This window comes from Colius striatus, chromosome 13 (genome assembly GCF_028858725.1).
Source record: "Colius striatus isolate bColStr4 chromosome 13, bColStr4.1.hap1, whole genome shotgun sequence".
In the NCBI taxonomy this organism is placed as follows: Eukaryota; Metazoa; Chordata; class Aves; order Coliiformes; family Coliidae; genus Colius; species Colius striatus.
The window spans coordinates 9,249,246-9,272,508 of NC_084771.1; the positions used below are offsets into that span (position 1 = coordinate 9,249,246).

Below are 23,263 nucleotides of genomic sequence, written 5' to 3' on the forward strand. Positions count from 1 at the left end.
TTAAGAACCAGAAAGTATTGAGCAATGAAATGATACATAAGCAATACCTGACCCTAAAGAGCTGCACTTCAACAGCAGCTCTTGTTTACCAAATAGCTAAAGCACTTGGGCTTATTTACAGCCATAGTAAGTGTTTCTGTACAACTGTCTTGGAATGTGAGCTTGTTACCAAATTTCAGACACCCTTCCCTTCCCACCCCCACAGTGGGGGTGCTCTCCATAAACAGCAGAATGTTTTGAGCAGAATTTCCTAGTAGATGTTTCTGGTTAGCAACCATGTTGAGGACAATACCACAAAGTAATTTGCAAAAACATTCTGGAGAACAAGCAAGCCATTCAGGGTGAATGGTGTGAATCATCCAGCTTACCCTATCTCACATGACTTCAGCAAGGACTGAGTCCTGTTTAAAGAAAACATATTAAGACAAGCCCCTTCTCATACACCTATTTCTAAATTAACAGCTTTTAGGAATGGCTCAGAACAATTCTAGTCTGGAAAATGGCTCCTGCATGGAGAAGAAGCTTCCTCTGGCAAAACAGCTTCTAACTGTTGGCAATTGCACAGCTCCCAGGAAAAGAAGCCAAGCTCTACTTGCACACAGAAGTCTGAGAAGCCATTCAGACCACAGGGTGAGGTATGATGGGAGGATGGTATGGCAACATCCCTTGGTGGGAAACATGACATTCACCTGGAAAAATAAAACAATCCCTGTCCTGTGAAAAGTGCCATTTACCTCTGAGCAGCCACAGTTGCAGCTGCATCCAAAGCAAACTGTCTCATCACACTCTCCTCCAGGTATTTCTGTTCCCACTTGGTCATGTCAGCTTCCAGAGCAAGAATCCTCTCTTCCTTCTCGCGCAGGAGCTCCATGAGTGCTGTGGCGTTGTACTCCGAGACGTTGGCAGCCTGAGATGTCCCCTGGCGCTGATTCCCAACAGCAAAACAAAACAAGAAGGTCTTAGGATGAGTCTGTAAGACTCAGGGTTGGTTAGTTAGCTTTGGGTCTGAAGGATCAAGGCTGGTCCAGAGCAACACTGGCTTGACACAAGAACTCCCCCAGACTGGAATGTTGGACAGGTTAGCTGATGGCAATAGTCTCCTTTAGAGCTGTATCTGCAACATCTGCAGGGGCAGTTCAGTCTCACTCTGTCCAAACCAGGATACAAGCTCTTATAATGCAAGAAAGGCTTCTTTTCTATCTTCCAAATGTTGAAGCTCAGAAGTCAAACACTGCTCTCAAGAAAGACAGCTTAACTCACAGCACCCAAGCCAGAGTGTTTCCTGGTGCCAGTCCAGAGCTGGTCAACACCAACAAGCAAATACCCAAGATGGAAAATACTCCTCCTCAGACCTTCTTCCAGTACCATTTAGATATTTGTAACTATTAATGAGATCCCCCTGCAGCCTCCTCTTATCTAGACTAAAATAGATATAACCAGGCTACTTAAAGATGGAACACCATCCAGCTGTGTGGCTGCATCTGCATTTTGCCACGTGACAGTTTCCCTGTTGCTCTCTCATCTACATTGGCTGGTTAGAAAGGGAGAACTAAATCAAGCGAGAACAACCCAACAGGCAGCAAACCCCATGATTCTGCCTACCAAAAGAAAGATCAGATCATTTCTACAAGGCTGAAAAAAACCCACTGCCCTCCTCTTATGTGTGGTGTAAGGCACAGTGAACAATGTTACAGGGAAGCCACTATGGCCTGGGGCAACCGTGGGTACCTGCTGCATGCGGAGAGACTCCAGCTCTCTCTCCAGGCGGGTCCTCAGCCTGTGCTCCAGCTGCTCCCGTTTCTCACACGCTGCCTGTAGCTGAACCAAGGCTTGCTGCATCTTCTCCACCTTCTCAACATAGACCTGCTTCTTTTTGAGCTGAAACAGAGGAACAAAAGCAACGTTGGGTTAAATAATGAGAACAAGGGAGTGCACTGCGGAGCACAGAAACACCAGCTGGGAAAAACAGGTGCAGATGACTGCTGGTGGTGTGGTGCAGACTCCCACTCTGGACTAGACACTCAACATGTTACAGCTCTTTCCCATCCCTGCTTTCCTGATGGGTATACATTTGTTCTTTTTGTCCTCAGCAGCCCCACAGTAATGATGGGGAAACTGAGGTAATTAATCTCTTGCAATCGACTGAGAGCAGCAAGGGGTTAGGAAGGGCACCTGGGTTCAGAACAGACGGGGTTTAAGTGACTCCACATGTTACCAAGGTAACTGTAGCAAGGACAATATTTAGAGCTGGTCCACAAATTGGGAAAACTTTGAGTTCCATATTGAAAATTGCTGGCAGTGCTTTCATGAGATTAAGCAGAAACTGAACCAAAACTTGCAGGATCCTATTACAGTCCCATAACACGAAAAGAATGAAGAGGATCAAAGCATTCCCTTAGACGTGGCCTCTGCTCTCTCCATACTGCAGCCAGGTTTATTCCAGCAGCCTGGACATTCATCTTGGCACAGATATGAGAGATCCTGCTCTGTTCCTTGCCCCTGGCTTCTATCCTCCACAGTGTTTCCTGCCAATCAAGCTGCTATCCTGCTTCACAACAAGCAATGGAAACCATCACACTCACACCACCAATACCCACAGTTCTAGCAGAATAAACCCAACTCCAATTTTTTAAAGAGGAACAAAACACACCCAGGGCCCAGCAATGTTCTAATGCACAGAATCCTGCACACCTAGGGACATCATTTTCTGTTAAGGAAAAGACTAACAATCACAGTTGGCCTTCCATGCCAAACTTGGGGCATTGCTGTTTTAGCTATGACTGTCACAAACCCTGAAATACAAAAACAGCAGGAAGAAGGCAACTTTTCCACAACAGTCAGAGCCAAAGTCTGGAGAAGCACCATAATGCAAAATACAGACTCCCTTATGTAAGTTGAAAGAGCTACTCTACAGCTTCGTGGAAGAAAAGTGCACTGAAGGATGTTAAAGACAAAAGACACAACTTTTGGCTCAGGAAGCCCTGCTTGGAAAGTGTTCTGGGAAAGTATTGCTGTTTGTTGGCCCTATTCTGATAGTGTTCCCTAGAAATCTGCTCTAGGTTTTGCTGGAGACAGGATACTGGGCTTGCTGGGCTTTGAGCTGCACACCATGAGCTGTTTTTATGTGGCATCTTCCTTCCAAAAAGGTCTTATCAGGTGTTGCTTCATAATTTTCTCTTTCCACACTCCTGTTCCTTGAGGCAACCCTGAGACTGCAGCTTGAATAGCAGGGAGAGAAAAATCTCTAAACACTATTAATCCCAGACATGGTATCCTTTTCTTCTCTTTCATAAAGTCAGCAGGCATCTCATCTCACAGCATGGATGTTGCTGCCCTAGAGGATATTCCCCAAACAAGTATTTTATAATAAAAATGACAATAAATGGTGAGTAATCCAGCCAAAGGCCTTCCCATCAGTGCATGGACAGCAGAAATCATGATTGCTCAAGCTTTCAAGCTTGTTTGGAAGGGGAGGGACAAGTAGATTTTAATGCAACTTAATATTCCACTGCTGCTCTGCAGAAAATCAATTAAAATGTTGTATTTAATAGGTTTTTTTTATTCCAGAGCACAGTGCTTAATGACACTGATTTAAGCTTTCTTAAGGCTCTAATAAAGTGTAGATTAATGCACTAATTTTACATTTAGATTAACAGCAGCTCATAGTAGTTCTGGAACTTGGCAAAAATGATAAACTATGAGTCAGCAGCAGAACCTAGAAATGGAAAGCACCCAGTATCTTGGGTTTGCATATGAGCTTGCTGACCTGGACAAGAGTAAGGAGCAACCTAATAAACTTGCTAGCAGCAAAACATTATGCATTGAGCTGAATAATGATCTCTTGAAAATCAGCTTTTCCTGCTCCCCTGCCCCTTCTCTTTAAAGAACTTGAAGGAAGGATGGACATTTGGTCACTTATTACCTCCCACAAAGCATCTGCATTTCTGAAAAGCTTCTTCAACAACACAGGTAAAATTCTCCTTTGCAAAAGCAGCTGCCAACAACATTTTACTAGTTTCATAATTAATAAACCTGAGCATGTGTATGTGTAGATTAACATTTTGGCCTGCATTCAAAGAATACCAAGAGCCCAGCCAAGAGAGAATTAGGACACACAAATTCCACTGAAATGTTCCACTTTGAAAGTGCTCCCATCAGCCAAACCTGCAGGTGAAATGTTGCAACACAAGCTGTTGCCCAACTTACCAGCACTGCCTGCACATGCCTAACCCATGCACCAGACCTCAAGTACAGGCACAGCTTGTTCAGTGGCTTTTCCAAAAGATAACTTCTCTTTCGTTTTTTCCTCTTAGCAAAATAAACTTCAACTTCTAGCAGTAGGAAGAATTGGGAATGTTGGAAAACTAAGGGTTTGTGCATGGATTTTCTTGTTATGGCTTAAAGGCAGAATGAATTCAGGAATCCCTCAGATAACGTTCAGGTTTCTGGAACAGAGATGTTCAGTAAAGCTTTAAAGGAATGTACAGGCTCCTGACAACTCAGCCTTCCTAAAACAACTTTGGATACAATTAGCTTTTATACCTGAGATTGTGTCATTTCATTCACTTGCTGCCCTCAGCCAACTCTGCACATCCTGGCAGTGCCACTCATTGCCAGCTCAGCTACTGCAGCTACTCAGGAGGCTCAATTTACCTTCCTTTGAACCAGGACTCTTCAGGAGTGAGAGGGATTAAAAAGATCTTTCTGATTTGATCTGTCCTCTCAAAGTCAAAGAGCATCAGGAAGAATTCTTCCAAGGACAGAGGGATTTCATTGCCATAAACTGAGAGTGTGGTTGTGTTTTCCTAAGAAAGGAATTGGAAACAGTTGCCTGAGTTTTGCCAGGGCACTGCAGACATCAGGGAGATAGGAGGAGGGGGAAAAAAAAGGCAGCATGCTGAGGCTTGTTCTTGGTCATTTGCCATGGATTCCCCACCCTCTCTCTCTCAGCAAAGAACCAAAACTGGCTGCTCAGTGCCAAGGGCCACGGTAACATCTGCCACTGGGGAGATGGCATCAAAGGAGGCTGGAATTATCTTCTCTGCAACAGGCCTTGCAGTGAACACGTGCTCGAGATGAGTTCATCCCTGAAGCTTCACAAGGCTGCAGTCACACCCTTCAGTACATCATTTCAAACAAATTTGACAAGATAGTAATTTTCCTTTTGATGGTGCTGCATTTACCTAATAAGCAAGCTCATGCTCACATAATGTACTGTAACTGCTTTGCCTGGAAGGGTGCTCTGAAAATGCAGAGTGTTTTACTCATAATAATATCTTTATTGTAACACCTCTTTGAGACAGTAAGATCTCCAATAACCTCAGTGCACGTCTGGAAGCTCAGCAAGAACACTTTGGCATGTCTGTATCCCTCCCAGCATTCCCAGGGCATCATTTGAATCATGTGCACATCTTCTCCAGGTCAATCCCTGACTGCTTTGGAAAATGTCCTCACCAAATCTCAGAGGTCAGGCTTTGACTCTATCAATAACATCTTCTAATGAATCCATTCGGAGCAGGAGCAAGTCACTCTCCAGTTCACATCCACTACAATGCTTACATTAACTCTGCAACAGGTCTCAAGACAAGTAAAATACAAGTACCAGGGACTGGCTTGGGGCTCTGCAGGAATCTAGTACACAAAAGTGCAAATTGATGCAGGGAATACCCCTGAAAGATTCCCCAGCCTCCTCTGTCTTCATTTGAGTTCCTCTATCTCTTGTCAAGATAGCTTTCTGCAGTTGAGAGCCAGCTGGGAGAAGCAGCATATGCTTGGGATTCAGAGGCCTCATTGCTCACAAGAGTCTGGTTGACCCAAAGAGCAGCTTCCAAGTTAGTCAGAAAGATTTACTGCCTGGAAATACCTGCACACCAACAGCCCCAAACTGCCAGGCTTCCAGCAGTGGGAAAGGAATCAACCACTCTAAACATACAGGATTAAATGGTTCAACAAACTCACTAAACCTAGAAAACTAAAAGTAGTCCTCAGAATCTTTTTGCACGGGAAACAACTTCCTAAGACAACATAATGCCTAGCTGCAGCAGCCTTCTCTGCTACAGAGAGCATCTGCATGCTCTAAAAATCAATGGCCAAGGACAAAGTGCTCCTGTCAGAAACAGGGACACTTGGTTACAACTGCCCAGCAGAAAAGAGGTTGGTTAATACCCTAAAAGCCAAACAAATCCCATTCCTTCATTTGATTTAGGCTTCAACAAACCATGCAACCTGTCTGAGGGATCCCAGGCCCTGGCAGAGGAAAGGGATACACAGAATGAGGAGTTGTCACTGTCGAGTCATTAGAAGCACAGGAGGCAGAGGCTGTAACAGCCCCTGGACTGGAGCTGCCTCTGCAGGACAAACACAGTCCTGATGTAGCAGGCGAGGGAGAAGGAAGGAGCTTCTTTTGTGAGCAGATTCATTGCTTCCAGTTGAGTTACTCAGCAAAGAGCTTTTCTGGGGAAGAAGAGAAGACTTCCTGCATAGCTAGGCATGATTCAGAAACTCTCCCAGGCATTTTGACAGACCCAGCCATTTACCCTCTTCATCTTGGACAGCTCCTGTTTCAGTAAATTGGTAACACTCGTCAGCATCTGCTGGTCTCCCACCCACTGCCTCTGATGCCTTCAAAGTCCTTTGTTTAACAGATTCAGGGTGTTTTCATTACGTTCTGGGTTTATCCTAAAGCTGAAGCCATTCAGATGCAACTGAAAATGTGCTTCCCCACAAGAATTTGCTTGCTATGGCAGAAATGTAGTAAAAAAGAAAAGAGAGCAAGCGCATTTAAACCAGCTGTCCCTCTTGCAGTTGGAATATATTCCTCTAGGATGCCTCTGAACCCTCAGTTTGTTTGAATTCAGGCCCAATCAGGCGCCACTGGCCTCAGCAAGAACTCATGCTGAAGCAATGTGGTAACACTATCCTGCTTGGGAATAGTGCTTGTTGCACGGGAATGTCATCATGTCATCTCTGTTTGTTTGTGTGAAAAGAAGTTACAGCTCCCAAAACCATCTCTGGAAAATTCCTAAGAGGCAGAATATGAGAGGCAGTGACATAGCAATGAAAAGCCAGTTCTGTGTTGTTACAAGAATGCAGGTCATGAAAGACACACACGAGAAGAGAGGGTGTTTTCTCTCCTCTCTACCCATCCATGAACAATAAGCTATCCAAAAAGTGTCCCCTTTAAAACCAACTCTGTCCTGAAAGGAGTAGCTATGTAGCTGTGACAGTGTAAGTATTTCAGTGAGACAAAGCAGTGGAGACTAGGAATATCTTTTTATAGACCCAGAAAAGTGACTAGAAAAAAACCAGACAAGCCTTCAAGCACACAAACTCTCCTTTGGGTCTCTTCCCTACAGGCCAGAGCTCTGTTCTGAAAGTATCTCAGACACAGCACATAAGGTACAATAGATGTAATTTGGAAATGAATGTTTCTGCATTTCCCCACAGACAGAACCCTCAGTGTTATCAGAAATAGCACACTACTTCTCTCCACAATAGCTGAGTGGGAAATGAATATAATATCTGAGCTCTGATATCTACTCTGTGTTGAATTCTGATGGCTGAAAGATCTCACAGCTCCTACATACAAAGCCCTTCTAGAAACAATATTTCATTCCAACTTCTTCCCTTCACCCAGTCCCAAATTTGCACCCATTGGAGAGGTTGTCTGGCTTCTGCCTCCACTGCAAGGTGTGTGCATGAGGATGGCAAAGAGTAGATATTTATATCTTCTTAGTGGTAGTCACTGTTTTCCAAAGCTGCTTCCTTAAGGCACTCATTGAAACAGTGGCTTGTAAAGTGGTGCAGCAAAGGAGTACAAGTTACACTACCATAAAAATAACACAGACTTCTTTAAAGTTGAAGTGTGGTCTTCCATGGAATGAACCCACCAGGGTAAACAGAAATGACCAAGTTCAATAGTTCTGGAAACTCCCCAGTAGCAACTGTGCCCTTTACATCAGCAGTTGTGGTTCCATCAATCTCCCTCCTGCAATATTCCAGGCCCGGTAAGGACTCACCATAAGGCAGCATTTACTCAATCTGGTAAGGATGGTCCTTTCTGTGAACCCAACAATTCTGCCTTCATGCCAGAGCAAAGCAACATTTAACCACCTGTTCCACTTGCTGAAGGCTCTCAAGGTGTGTGCCAGCAGAGGTTGGTTACATCATGGTAAGGTATTTTAAAAGCTCACATGTACAGGGCATCTGTGAGCATCCACAGCTACAAACCTGCTGCACACTGCAGCCATTCAAATGGCTACATCAAAATTGAGCCACCCACACTCCAACATGAGAATTCCCCATGGCTTCAGCTACAAATGGTACTTTCACCAACCATTTCTGACCATGACATATGTTTTTAAGCCCACATGCATTTTATCTCAACTGTATTCACTAGAAACAATTCTAACAAGCTGCTGACTTAAACACCTACCAAAGGGAAGACTGAAAATGGAGAAGTGCAAGTAGGAGTTAATGGCTGGGTGTTTTTAATGTAGTGAAGCAGTAAAGTTTCAATATGAAATCCACACTCAGCCAGCCTGTTTGCAGACAAATTGAAGTTTGTTTTACATGACCACTCATCCTTTTTAGCACTTTGCAGAAATAAACTCCACACTATTAAAAACTCTAATGGCAGTTTGTTCTAAATCTGAAGGGTCATTTCATCCCTGAGGAAGTATTCCATGAGTGTCTACTTTTGCTTCCAACTGCTTCACAGTACACTTTGGTATCTCTAAGATCATTCCTTTCTCCATCACATTTAGTATTCCTTTATGTCTTCCTTCCCTTGAACTTGCATGTTAAATCCAATACATACAGAAGCTCTCAAAGCTCCTACCTACTACTCCATAGAAGTAGATGAGTGTCTGCATTTTACAGGTGGTTGGTTTTGCCCAAACTGGCAATTCATGACTTTTACATGAACCTGGAAGTTGCAATCCCAATGTAGCACTGAAGTTCTGCTGATACATGGCTTGCAGCTATCATTAGAATGGAAACACTATTTTTGTAAAGGATCTGGTGCATACAAGGCAAGGCAACTCTGCTCTGTAGGAAGTCAAAATGGAAGGTGGGGGTGGGGGGAAGGCTGAAAACTTACATTACAGGATGCAACAACTGAAATATGCACATTCCCCTCAGGCCCTGAGCCAGAGTGGCTGCCAAACCTTCCGTGTAAGAAACTCCACCCTCTGCTGCAGGACTGCTTTGGAAAGTCCTGACAGTTACAGGGGTAACTCAGATTAAGCTGGCACAAATAAAAGAAGTAATTGACAAAGTGTTCCTATATCTTGGCCACTGAATGTCACTAACCCAGAGTGACATTTACAGTTGCTTCCAAATGGTGCCCTGAGCACTGAACAGCTTGTTTGGCTCTTTCAGAAAGTTACCAAACAGCTTGGGGATTTGAGAAGTTTGATTTAACACTATTGATTTGATTGATTGATTTTAACACTAACAAGGCAACAAACAGCTCATAACCCTAAGTATTTAAAAGAGATTTGGGGAAACCTGCAAAAGTGGCTCTTTACTGCTTCTGTTTCCTCTTACTCTCCTTCACCTCTAGGAAAAAGCAGAGTTAATTGCTGCTCCCTCACTGAGAGGCTTCCATATTTATCTCCAACAGGAAGGGTGGCACTTCCTGCACACTCTGGGATTCGAGCAAAGGTTGGATGCAAGTGACCACAAGCCCTTACACAGGGCATTTCACTCTCTATCAGCACATGTGTGGTTTTTAAGCTATCATCCAATCCAGCTCTGAGTTACTTATGTATTTTACTAATATAGCCAGACAGAAGGACATTGCAACAGCACTGAACCCAATTCTTCTAGTAAAACGAGGTCACCACTATTATTACCATTATTATTACCCCTGAAAGCTTCACATTTACTGTGAGGGAGCCAGGATTAGTGCCTGCACAGAACTTCAATTTAGCCAAGTGCTGTGTGTGCTGGCCCCAGATGATGGTATCTCTAGACCCATCAGCTCCAAACATGTGAACAGTTCCAGGGAAGTCACAAGGATGGCTCCTGTACTTAGTCACACATCAGACTTTTAGTCCAGTAAGGTGCTGAAATCTGAGTAAAAGCCAAAGAGCTCTAATACATTGTAGGGTCAAATGACAGAAGAGTTTTACAGCCCAAGAGAATCATATTGTGTTTAAATTATCCTATAACCTAACGTTCCCTGTCCCCCTGAGCAACAAAGGTGCCAGCCAGCCCTGCAGGAAGGTGCTGCAATTTTAGTGACAGCAAAGTGCACAGGGCTGGCTGTGGCCAGTGATATTCAAGCATTCCTCTGAGTCTTTCTAATTTGTATCACACAGAAACTGGTTCCTCAGTGATGGGCCACAGCCTGTTGATGCCAAGCATAGCACAAATGGAAGCTCCCTGCCCTCGAGGCTGACACAGCCTGAGTTTGGGACTGGAGAGCACAGGCAGAAGCACACACCTACTGCAGGCCAAGCAGACAGTCTCTGGGTTGGCATGAATGGCAAGGCTCTGTGGCCTAGCCCCTGCCAATCATTTTGTGAGCATCACAGCAAGGGATGCTTCAAAGCAGCCTTGCCAGAGTTTGCAGTGAAGGTGAGGACAGTGTGGAAGAAAGCACAGAAGTGCTTGTCTGGAGAGGGAAGGAATGGGGGGTTCAAAATTGAGAAGGTCAAAGGTAGAAGACATCTTCTCTCAGCAACAAGGAGAGAAGAGAAACAGGGTCAAGTAAAACATGAGGGGTTTGGGAAATAAAGAGGAACTGTCTGAACTGGATGTGGTGGAGAAAGGAAAGTGAGGTGCACTGGGGACAATTAATAATGTCTGATGGCAGGTAACCTTGCAACAACATCCTGAAGGAGCAGAGCAGAGCAGACCCAGGAGGAGAGATCTTCCACAAAGCTGAAGAAATTAAAAGTAGCATATTGCAAGGGGCAAAAGTTAAGGACACCAGTGAAAGAAACACAAGAAGGTTCAGGGGAAGGGCTACTGGAACAAATACAGAGCTTAGAGAAGAGCAGGCTACAATTAAGAAGCAGCTACATGTGTACCTGGGAGAGGAGGAAGGCAGGCAAGACAAGATAGGAGGATGTTTCCTTTGCATTTGATCATTCCTCCCGTCTTGGTACAATGGGAGAGAGAAGTAGAAGCAGACAAAGGAAAGGTTTGAAGAATGCCTCTGAAGACAGTGAGATGTAGGTGGATACAGGCCCAGTGCTCCACTGAGAGTGATGGTGAGCACTAGTAGGGAGAAGATGGCAGAATTGAAGGAGGAGAGAACAAACCTGCAGTGGAGGAAGCATGCTTGGTCATGAGATTTCCTCCAGAGGCTCTCTATGGAGGAGGAGTAGGAGTAAAGGAAGCAGAGGCTGGAAGTGGGAAATGGAGCCTTTGAGAGGAAAGCAGGGAAGAGAGAGGACAGACACTATGACACAGAACAGCAGCGAGGTGAGAGCCATGTGTGAGTGACAGGGACAAGGCCACAAAAGAAACTGCTGTGAAAGCTGCTTGGCTGAGCTGCTCAAATGCATTATCCCCTCTTGGAAGGAAAAGGAGACAAAACAAACAAGGTCAAGCCCAGCTTATTACAAATGCTGGGCACATAGAGTGATCTGCAGTGTGCAGCACGATAACCTGGTGTAAAGTGGAACACCTGGCAAGGGGACAAGCTGCATTCATTTGATATTAGCTAAAAGTCCTTCGAGATCTGAATTTCTGCCAAGTTCAGGAGGTTGCCAGGGCTGGGATTTCAGTTCCAGCCCACTTTTGTCCATTGAAACAAAAAGAAAACGAAACATGGCTGCTCAGATGAAAGTACTTCCAAGGAAATACAGATTTGGGGCTTATCTGTGCACAGTTCAGCGGTTCAGCTTCCCAACACAAAGCTAAGCCGCTAGAAACAGCTTTGAAGCAAGCAGATTTCCTTATAATTTGCACAAGACAAACTCCTTCTCACAGCTGCTTTTACTGGAACCCAAATTGTCACAGAATGTTAAAGGCTGGAAGGGACTTGGAGAGCTCACCCAGTGCAACCCCCCTGCCAGAGCAGGACCACCTACAGTAGGGCACACAGGAACTGGTCCAGCTGGGTTGGAATGTCCCCAGAGAAGGAGACTCCACAGCCCATCTGGGCAGCCCCTGCCAGTGCTCCCTCACCTCATCAGGGAAGAAGTTTGTCCTTGTGTTTCTTTGGAACCTCTTCTGTTCCAGCTTGTACCAATTGCCCCTTGTCCTGTCACTGGCCATCACTGAGCAGAGCCTGGCTCCATCCTCCTCACACCCACCCTTGATGGATTTGTAACCATGAATGAGGTCACCCCTCAGTCTCCTCTTCTCCAAGCTATCTTAATTTCTCTCTCCCAGCGTCATTACCTCCTCCTCCAGCTTCACCACCTTGGCCTGGGCATTGTTCAAGGCCTGGTCTCGGATCTCGATGTGCCTTCGCTGATCCTCGTTGGTGGAGCGTGCAGCCGCCAGTTCTATTTCCAGTTTCTCTTTTTCCCGCTGTGTTTCCTTGTCTATTAAACAAAGTGAGAGTTAGTAATGCACAGCACTCATCTCTACCTAGCTTTCAGGTGTCCTTCACTCCAGAGATGAGGAAAGACTGCACTGGAACCTCTCTTAAGAGAGAGATTGCAAATCTAGTGTTTGGGGGTTAAAAAAAGAGTACATGGCTTTCAAGGAAGAGAAGGACTTGTAACCCTGACAAACAAGCATGGTACCTTCAAGTAACCATGTGCCACAAGGCTAGTGAGAAGGAACAGAAGGTGCATCACTCAATACAGTTAGATAATTTGCTCTGATTATGCAGATGGTTACTGAAACTTGGCACCTCTTTACCTCTGAGCTTTCAGAGGTGGAAAACAAACTGGGTAATTTTAATATCCCAGGCTGGAGAGAGGACAAGGCAGACTTTTGTGCCTGCAAAACTTGTGCTCCTTTTGTTCACATCAATGCCACAAACAGGAAAGCTGTTTCATCTGAGGCAGATGTCCTCCTTCTCAAAGTAATACCCAGTTCTCCCACTTTGCTGGCAGTACCATCAGAGGAGTCAGAAAACGAATGAACAAGGAGAACTCCTCAGCCTTCCTCTGTTGCTCTTAAAAATGACCAGAACTGAGGCATGTACATCTGTTCTGTCACTGCTCATATAGACCTGCAGTTCAAGAAAGCCTTTTGCACCAGCACTGAGAGTTCCTGTCTGACACTTTAGAGCCACCCAAGCACAGCAGCTGGTCCTTTTCTGCTGCTCTGGACCTAGTGGGAGCAGCTAAGCTGTGTGTTCCAGGTACAGGGCAACTGCCTGCATAAAAAAATAAACAGGACAAAATAATTCAGGACTGGACAAGTTGTCACACTGGGGTATAAAGCAAAGCCACACCACAGAGATGATGTCCCCTGTGTATATGTTGTCATCCCCAGCTCAAGCCAACCAGCTACAACGATAACATTAACACACTTGGTGGATACATAACCATACTATACTCCCTGGAGTGATCTACACCCAGCACTGATGACACCAGAAAAACTGCATTCCAGAAACCAATATCCCACGACAAAGGAATGAGGACAAGGAGTGGAAGGCTTGAAAAACAGGAACTAGATCCTGGGTGTTAGGACAGACGGCATATGGAGCACACAGGCCCGTTTGTGCAAGTATGTGCATAACTATATTTACAGGACCACAATTATTCCCTTTCTTCTGCCAGCAGAGAGCCAGGAGCAAAGCTTTAGCAACACAGAGAAGCTAAAGATTCTCCTCTGCTGGGGAATCAATTCAGCCCACGCACAGGCTGCAAAACAAACCTGTCCACCAACAGCACCCAGAACTCTGCAGAGCAAACCCTGACTCCAACTCAGAGCCAGCCTGGGAGATAAGACACAAGGACAAAAAGCTAATGTCACCACCTGCCTATTCTTTTTCCCATCTCTCCCATTCTAGTACTTCTCCTCCACCCAGGAAACGAGCTGCTGACAGTGCCAGTGTGCTAAAATTTATTGCAGAAAATGGGCAGAGATGAGACAGGGTGGCATGATGCCAGCAGGTATCAGTGAGTGCCAGCAGTCTGCTTGGTAATCTCTAAGTGCTCACAGCAAGGCTTTTGGAGGTTTTTTTCCAGGCTTTTCCACAAATGAGTACTGCTTCACCTAACAAGTGCCTACAGCACCCCTAGAAATGCTGGGACCAACAAAAGGCAGCACTAATGGTTTCCACCTTCATCTGAAAGGGGAAATTGAATGAGAAGTCTCACAGATTTGACCTTCCCACCTCTCTGGGTGAACCTATGAACCTCAAAGTCCACCCAACCAGTGTGAATGTGACACTAAACTCACAGACTTTCCACTGGCACCAGGAGTTTTGAATTCCCAGCCCGACAGCCATCTGCTTGCAACGGAAGCCACCAGAAAGAAGCGAAAGGCAACACAGCAGAGGGACACCAGCCTTTGGCAGAGTACAAGCAGAGCTTGTGTTACACCACAGAAAATCCTTATTTTGCAATTTTATTGCATTACCTTTTTATGTAACAATTGGAGAAAAGTAAGCACTGTCAGGAGGGTGGAGTACACCACGGGATGAGAGCAAAGTTGGCTCGGCACCATCGGCCTCGAGACATTTCAGTACAAAGGAAAAGCAGCACTTCACACCCGTCATTTTGGTTTGCCTTGTGATAAATCCACTGCCAGGGACAGAATTGATGACCCTTTCTCAGTCCAGCACACTGCAGGCAGTGTTCACCCCCTTTATTTTTACTGAACAACTGGATAGGGCAGTGGTAAATGACAGAGGAATGAGATAGGAAACCTACCAGGTTCCAGTCCCACCAGCCTTAACTCATGGCAGGAATCTTGTCAACCTGGAAAGGTCTAATTCCAAAGCTTTCAGGGAACAAAACGGGTGGATAAAATAACCTGTACATTATGGGGCAAACACTAATTTTACAGTTCAACTGCAAACTACTGTTGCTCTAAACTCTCTACTAGATGCCATCAGATTTCACATTCATACATAGAGTTTACATACTGACAGAGAAGGAATTCGTAAATCCCTCTTCCTTTCTCCACTGCCAGTTTTGGACTGTCACTGCCCTGGTTTCTGTCCCTGTAGAAAAGCCAACCTGCTGCATTGTAATCCTTCCCAGGATGACTGGAGCCTTTCTATTGACCCACAACCATTGTGTAACTCACTTTGTGCAAAGAGTTGCGAGATGGTTTTCCGATTGTCTTCAGAGCCCTCAAATTCCTTCTCTGCAAGCTGCTTGTTGGCTGTCTCCATACGTTCTGCAAAATGGTTCAATGACAGGAACACCAATTAATCAATTCATTAAAAATCTTCAAGCATTAAGTCATGCCTGCTCAGGAGATCTCTCACACAAGCTAGGGGAACAGATCTCATGGGGAGACTCTACACAGCCAAAAAGTAAAAAGCCTCTCAGAAGTTGGCACTCACTTTTGAAATCATTCACTTTTTATTCATGTCATTGAGAAAATATTCTTAATAAGACAAAACAGGCTAAATAAAGCTCCAAAGAAACGACTTCTTTAAACAATTATAACACACAAAAGTGTTAAGACACCTTATTTTTTACAACCCAAATTATTCTCATCATGCAATTAAAAGATTCCCTTCTGATTCTCTACTAAATCTTACTAGTTAGAACATGAAATCACTGCTGTCCAATTACCTGACTTGAAGGAAAAGTGTAAAACCCTAAGGAAAGCTTAATAGTTCTGCTACTGCAGGCTGATAGAAACTTTTATCAGTCTAGGAAAACAAGAATGAAACGTTTCTGCTGTGGTTTATTATGAATAAGATTGTTTAATGCAGGCCTTTGTGTACTGTCCTTCCCAAAAACTCTGGGCACTGTATGGCCTTACTGCTTGGATACCAAACTACTTCTGAGATCACAGTCTTAGTGAGAGACACAGTGAAAGCAGATGACATGTAGGATGATCAGAAGGCTTTAAAAGAAACCCTAATGCTTAAACTTTTCAAACTAATGCTTAAACTCTTACCCATGTTAAGGTCAAACAACACTCAACATCACTGTCTGCTGCCAGCCATCATCCTGCCTCAGCCTCTTGGCAAAAACCAGACACTAACAACATCTCACCCTGGAAAAGGAAGGGAGATCCAAAAACCAGATGCCTACGTTGATAAGGAGTGCCAAGACCTTCAGGAAGAACAGAGTGTTTGCAGTTTGTATGTCAGTGCAAAAAGGTCACTGGACAGGAAATGAAGTGGCCATGCCTGGTGTGGGATTAGGCAGCCAGCAGAACAGCTTTCCATTTGTATAAACTGAACAAATTGTACAAATTGTGTCTAGCATGTAAGACAAGTGAGAATTCCAGGCTTGCATCTGGTTTATAGTATCTGGCTTATCACATGTTTCTTCTCAATGAGAAACAGGCTGGAATTGAGAGACTACAGCACTCTCCTAAACCTGTCTTTTCCAGTGCTTAAAGTCTCAGACTACTGAACATACCTGGTCATCCTGTCATAATGCTGATTATGCCAACAGACAGAGGGAATTCTGCAGCAAAACACTGTCCTGCCAAGTAAGCACAACTACAAAAACAACCCCTACCACTGAACAACAGAAGTTTATTTCACATACCTCTCAGATCCCTGTTGAAATCGTGAAGCCTACGGATCTCTCCTTCCAGTTTGTTCCTCATGGCCTTTTCCAGGGCATCCCGCTTCGAGGATGATTTCTCCAGGTTTTTGTACGCCTCTGAAACTTGCTGAATTTCTGTTTCCAGCTGCAGTGGAAGTGAAAACAAGCCCTTACTATTTTATCACTAAGAATTCTTTTCATTCAGAGATTACTGACTCTCAAGTTTTCTTTATTGAAAGAAGTAAACCAACGGCCTCAGGTTTGTGATGGATTCTCCTGTACGAGTAACACCAATGGCTGAAACAAAGATCTGGACTCTCCTGCCAGACTCCAGCTCTGTTTCCCCAATATGATCAGAGCATAGATCCAGCAAACTGAAGTGCAAATGCAATCTGTTACTAGGGCTGGGGCAGTTTGGCACTAGTTAGTTTGGAAAAGATGCATTTGTATACATAGCTAATGTGATACCAAGTTGAGTAAGTAAAATAAAACAAGAAAGACAGACAAAACTATGCTAAAAAAATGTGAGCAGCAGATCCTGCATGAACTCTGCAGTCTGCAATTGTTATGGCCCCAGATTCTCAATAAAACCTCCTGCTGTTCTACCTTTACACTTCTGCAACTTAGCTGTGCTTTTAGATATTCAGTTTACTAAATGAGAAGAGAGAAACATTTGCACTAAAACGTTCCATCCTTCCTCTTAGCCTTTAGTGTAAAGCTTCTCTGATCACTCAGAGCAGGAGATTCACTTCTAACTCTCCTTACTAGGCATGGTTTGCACTGTTATGGAAGTGTGGATCCACATAACAGTAAACCCCATCAGCAGAGTCTACAGCAAATGATGAACAGCAGTGTGTTTTTGTCCTTCTTTCATTAGCAGGAAGCTGTCAAACATTTCTCTAAAGCATTTCCTGGCCAGAAATCTTCAAAAAAAAACCAACAAAATGAACATATGTCCCTGGAAAGAGGTAACAGGGAATAATGAGTGTGGAAAGACACACTGGTGACTTGAACTCAAGTGTTTTATGCAGCCACACATTTTTATGGCCCTGGAGACTGCTCAGTGCAAAGAGCACAGTAGGGCCCACGAAGTCCTAAATTGCAAGTAACATCTAGCCTTTTCAGAGCTGCAAGCCAAAAGCAAAGCTGAACTGCTGCACAGCTTTAAACCACTGGACATCAAGAACTTATTCCCATGAGGCAGCAATGCAAATCCCTCTACACATGCATGTTAATGATGGGTCTCCCTGGGATATTGTTTGAAGAAAACATTTTAGCATCACTTACTCTACTTGCTTCATAAAGGCAAAAGTGGCAAAGAGCTCAATCCAAACCAAGACACTAAGTTTTCATGGAAGTTGTGTGGTATTGAGAGAGTGCCAAAAGAGGTGTTAGTTTCAGTCCTGCAGTCCAAATGTCTTTATTGTAGCCATAGCAGCAGTACTTGTTGGCAGGACACTGTGCAAGGCAAGTTTTGTACCAACGTCCCCTGTGGCCTCCTTGAGTGTCTATGGTCTCATGTCATTCCTGCAGCCTCTAAAGGCTTTTTAGACTGATGGAAAAAAATGAAGCTTGCTGCTATCCTGGACTTAACAACCCCAGCTTGAATTTAAGCAAGTAAGCCAAGCAGTCAGCCTCCTCAAGACAGCTGATGAGGATGCTCTTTTCAGCATGGTCAATAAACTGAAGGCTTTGATTCTATCTTCCAAAAAAGCTAAGCTGCTGCCCAAAGAGCCAGGATACAGCCTAATCAATTTGCATATAAAAGGCTCTAAAGTAGATCATCAATCCCTTAAGCAGGAATGTAACAGCTGCAGATTAGATGATTCAATTATGGATGCTACTAGCACAAGAGAATGCCTGATATCCAGAATCACTCACCTTCTGCAGTCGGGCTACTTTCTCGTAACACCCATCCAGTTCCTGTCGCAGAGACCTGTTCTCTTCTGACAGGATTTCCACCATCTGCTGAGCCCTGGAAACTATGGCAAAAGGATCTACTTGCATCTGCTGATAGGGGGAAGGGATCTGCTGAGCCCGGGACATGACATAGGAGTCGCCTTGCTGCTGCTGAGGGCCTAGGAAGGGCTGGCATAGTCGGTACAAATCTCCCTGATGGACTTGGTTGGACAGGAACGGCTGCTGGGTCCGTGGCAGAAGGCCAGGATCTCCCTGGCTTGGAGTCAGAGGTTGCTGATGCTGGGAAGGGGACAGCCTGGATGGTGGTGGAGACTGAAGCAAAGTCAAAGATCCCAGGGATGTCAAGGAAGAAGTTGGGCTGTGGTGGTGAGGTGGTCTCTGTTGTAACTGCAGCTGCACATCTGGGTTCTGCCTGGAAAACACAGAGCAGAAGCTCCATCAAAGTCATGCAGAAGATGGTGCACAAACCCAGTGACAAGGTGTGGGATGAGCTGTGTCGCTCCTACACACGGGTCTCCCCACAAAAAAAGGTTCATATGTGAGGTTTTCCTCATTTTTACAAGTCTGCTTTTAACAAATGCTTCAAAATCAAATAATTATCACAAAACACAGCCCAAGGGCCTGAAGGTCTTTCCTCCTGCGTTCATCTTGTACAGAAACAGTAACAGAAACTCCATCAACAATTACTTTCTCTTTTCAAAATGATTTTTATCACTTTTCTCCACGGTGTGTGGATATAATGGTTAAACTGAGGACTTTTAGGAGTGGATTCTTTTGTTCTGTCCTGGAACTTGTCATCTCTCATGGGAAAAATACAATGGATTTTCTCCTGCAGTTCAGGACACAGAGTTAAAGGGACTGGCTCAGCTCTATGCTAGTATGCCAGCATCACTGATCTGAGCTTTCTGAACTATCAGCAAACTACCTGAAGCCTTGTCAAACAAGACAGTTAAAGGATCTGAAGCCAACCTAAGAATCAGAAGCAGCCTTTTGATTCAGAACCCTCCAAGTCCAGCATAGTAGACACTTCTACTGCTCCCAACAGTAACCTCTGTAGGATATCAAAGACAGATCTGGCAATCTAGAACATGCTTGAGTTTGTCACAGATCTAACTCCAAGCTACACCAGCTCACATTTCCCAGGTGCTGGAGATCCCCAGCTCAACTTCTGCTGCATCAGCCAAGTAAGAAACCTCTCTTAGAAGACTGTGTGGATTTATTGTGCTTGGATGACCTCAGGAGGCAGTTTTTGCTTCCTCCTCCAAAAACATTCCATCTTTAACTTCTCTGGATGCTCTTTATTGTAACAATTGCATCAGTCCCTTTCCATGCTGCAGCCAGTCTCTTTTTAAGCACAGCCCTCAGCCTGGTGCAGACCCAGTCTGGCAGTTAAACACATTCTGAAACACTCCTGATAGAACATCCCAGCCTTTGGGATGCAGTTCAGCCCTGCAGCTGGGAAAGCACATACTGTTGTTCACCTGACCATAGCTGCTACAGAATACCCCGTGTCCGAATTCACATTTGCTCTGCTGACTGCAATAGGGATCCTGGATGTAGAACAGCCCACAGCACAGCTCACCCACCACACCAGGAGTGTCAGTGCCGTGTCAATCGACCACGGCAAGCACGAGGCTGAACTGGCAACTAAAGAGTTACACAATGGGCTTCTCAGTCGAAGTGCAAACACTCAGCATCATCCTTCCTGTTGGAGGCTTCATAGCTGTCCAGAGAGGAAATGTCTGCATTACTCACATCTGGCTGGCAGTGCCTGTAGGAGTTTGTGCATTCTCAGATCAGTGCAGGGTTCATTATTTCAGTATTGTGCATTTTAGGTATCATTTTCCTTGCTTTGCAGCAAAGAAGAGACATAGAACCCTCCAAGCTGATGCTCAATTCCTTATCAGGGAAACAATTCTAGTCTTTGTCACTTAGGAAAAAAACAAATAATTAGTCTTCCAGTTACTGTTTCTTTCTTATACCCAGGTGACTGTGGTCCCTGCCAGCAACATTCTTTGATGAGCTGCATTTCCCCAGAAATGCTCCCAAGCAACGTGAGGATCTTCATGCAGAAGAGAGATGTGCAATTAATTTCCTCAGGAATGTTCAGTCTGGCAGCAACAATTTGGTTCTTCCTTTCCTGGAAGGTCAGCTCTCTTTATCATTGCATTTATTTCATTCTCTTTATTTGCCAGTTCTCACAATGAAGAACGAAGCAAAACTACCACATGCCATGCTCAAGGTCATCCGATTTGTCTCAGGTGGTTTCCAACTTCTTTCTTAACTCAGTTATGTGCAGAGTTAAAACTTTGCATCTTTAGTTTAGATAAGAGGAGACTGCAGGGGGATCTCATTAATATTTACACATATCTAAATGGTGGGTGTCAGGAGGTTTGGGCATTCCTTTTGCTTTTGTATCCACTGACAGGATAATGGAAAGAAGCTGGAACACAGTTCCATTTAAACATAAGGAAAACCTATTTCACTGCTGAGGTGAGGGAGCCCTGGCCCAAGCTGCACAGGAAGGGCATGGAGGCTCCTGCTCTGGAGGTTACCAAACCCACCTGGACACGCTCCTGTGTGACTTGATCTAGGTGGGACTTGCTTTGGCAGGGGGTTGGACTGGGTGACCTCTAAAGACCCCTTCCAACCCCTGCCATTCCATGATTCTGTGATCTTCAGAAACTCCTTGTCTCATTGAGTTTGTTCTTTACCTAACATCATGCACCTGTTTTGATGTCATCATCAATTAGGAAATACCCTTGCTCTGACATTCCATCTGAGATGACCTGTTTGGAACTTACAAAATACTCTTTTCTAGTCTAGAAACAACCTGAAGCAGTAACTCAGAGACACTGACTCTGCTGATCTCAGTGTCTTATAGTATTATAAGCCTAATGAGAACTGTTTAGATGTCAATGTTAACAATGTGAGCTGTTTGACTAAAAGCATCTCATTCCTCTGTCACCAGAAACTCATGGGCAGAATCCTGCCATTTCTGCAGGACCTGAGCATTAATGAAAGATGGCCAAAGAAAAACAGCAGGAGCAGCTAAACACTGAAGGGACAGTCTTTGTACTTACATGCCTGATATTGTAAAGACAACTCTAGGAAATCGTGGCTGTGTATTTCTAAACAAGATACATTTCCAGAATTCCAGCATCTTGGCACTCACATCCGAAGCCTCTCATAATCTTGAAATCATACCAAATGGGTTCAAGCTAAAACATGACAGCTGTGAGCCTCTAGTCCTGTTGCATTACCAACAGCATTAGAGCTTCCAAAATGTCACAAATGCATTTATATTCCCAGCAAAACGAGGTAACACAACTGGTGCAACACATCCTACCTCACAGACATAATAACAAAACCCCCCAGCAACCTCCCAGTGACAACCAGACCGTTTCAGGTCTTGTTTGCAAACTTTCACACACACATTCAAAGAACTTTTTGGCATCCCCACTACTTTCCATAAGATACATTTTGTGGGTTCAAAATACCTGGCTCTGAGAGCCCTCAGATTAACATGTGAATTGTGGATTTTATTTCTCTGGTCAACTAATTTTGGCCTGAGAGATTCAGAACGGTAAAAGAACACAACTGGACTTTTCAAGATTTTTAAGCCTCACTGCAAAATGTTAAGGTACAAATTATTATTGTGGTCACCTAACAGAACTGCTGATAGAATGGCAGTGAAAAACTTCTCTCCATGAGACAGGTAACCCTGTAGCAGTAATTAAAACCCTATCTGAACTAAGCACTTCATGCAAAAACACAGCACGGCTCGCAGAATACATGGAAAACAAAACTATGCAATCTCCTTCCATCTGCCTTAGTGTCATAGAGACATGAAAACCCCTGAAAAAGGGAAAAAAACCCACCTCAGAGCAATAATTCCCACAAATGTTTAAGTTTGAGAGCATAATTTGAAGAGCCACTTCATTTTGAAGGCTATATCACACAAGAATCTCTGCTTCCCTCCTGGTTCCTGGCGCATATCGGAGAAACACACCACATGGGCCAAGTACAGACCTGGATTTATGGTTCTGCAGCTACAAGGGTCACATTGGCTTTTAAGTCATGAAGACAGAGATAGGGAGTAAGGGCAGCTCTGCAAGCAAACCTAGCCATCAGGAGTCCTGAGGCTGCCAGGACTGCAAACGGCAAGTCATGCAGAAGATCTGCGGGTAGAGCAACAAAACAGAGGGCAGAAGAATGAAGGGATCAGGACAGGTCTCTCTGCCTCCTTCATTTTTCTTCTGCCTTCCCTGCTTCTCCTGCGTGTTGCTCTTCAAGAAGCTACAGCTTCCCTCTCATCCACAGCCCTCCTCTCCTGCACACACCAGGAAACACTGACTGCAGGAGGGAGCAGATTCCATTAGACGGCTGAAATCAAACCGATGCACTTTTGTTCTGCTTCCTGATCATACCTGATTATCCCCCACTTCGATGCTGCTCTGGGGAACTGGTGCACAGAAGTGCAGGTTTACTAATTATGGGACAAATTCTCCTTCTCAAGAAGTTTCTGTGAAGTCAACAGGATTAATCACCACAGCAGGAGCTCAGACATTTGGGCTCCAGATAGAGGATGGTGCTTGACTCAGAGAGACAGCAAAGCTTCCTCTGCACCCAAAACTCCACCAACACCAGCCCAAAGCATCCTCTGAAACACACTTGAGATATGAGGGAGAGAGCAGTATTTTGGAGCTTCACATTCAGCCATCCTCCTTCTGAGCTTT

General features: G+C 44.6%; 1 protein-coding gene across 3 annotated transcripts in view; it reads right to left on the bottom strand.

The window, feature by feature from the left end:
- The window catches only part of AMOT (angiomotin), a 62,816-nt gene that overhangs the window by 8,760 nt on the left and 30,793 nt on the right, over nt 1-23,263 (bottom strand). For all 3 annotated transcript variants that reach the window (XM_062006628.1, XM_062006629.1, XM_062006627.1), the window contains 6 exons: nt 18,486-18,936; nt 16,605-16,749; nt 15,175-15,267; nt 12,361-12,506; nt 1,729-1,878; nt 735-925 (listed from right to left, as the gene is read on the bottom strand). In XM_062006628.1, the coding sequence (XP_061862612.1) occupies nt 735-925; nt 1,729-1,878; nt 12,361-12,506; nt 15,175-15,267; nt 16,605-16,749; nt 18,486-18,936 (1,176 nt within the window). The remainder of the gene's footprint in view (nt 1-734; nt 926-1,728; nt 1,879-12,360; nt 12,507-15,174; nt 15,268-16,604; nt 16,750-18,485; nt 18,937-23,263) is intronic.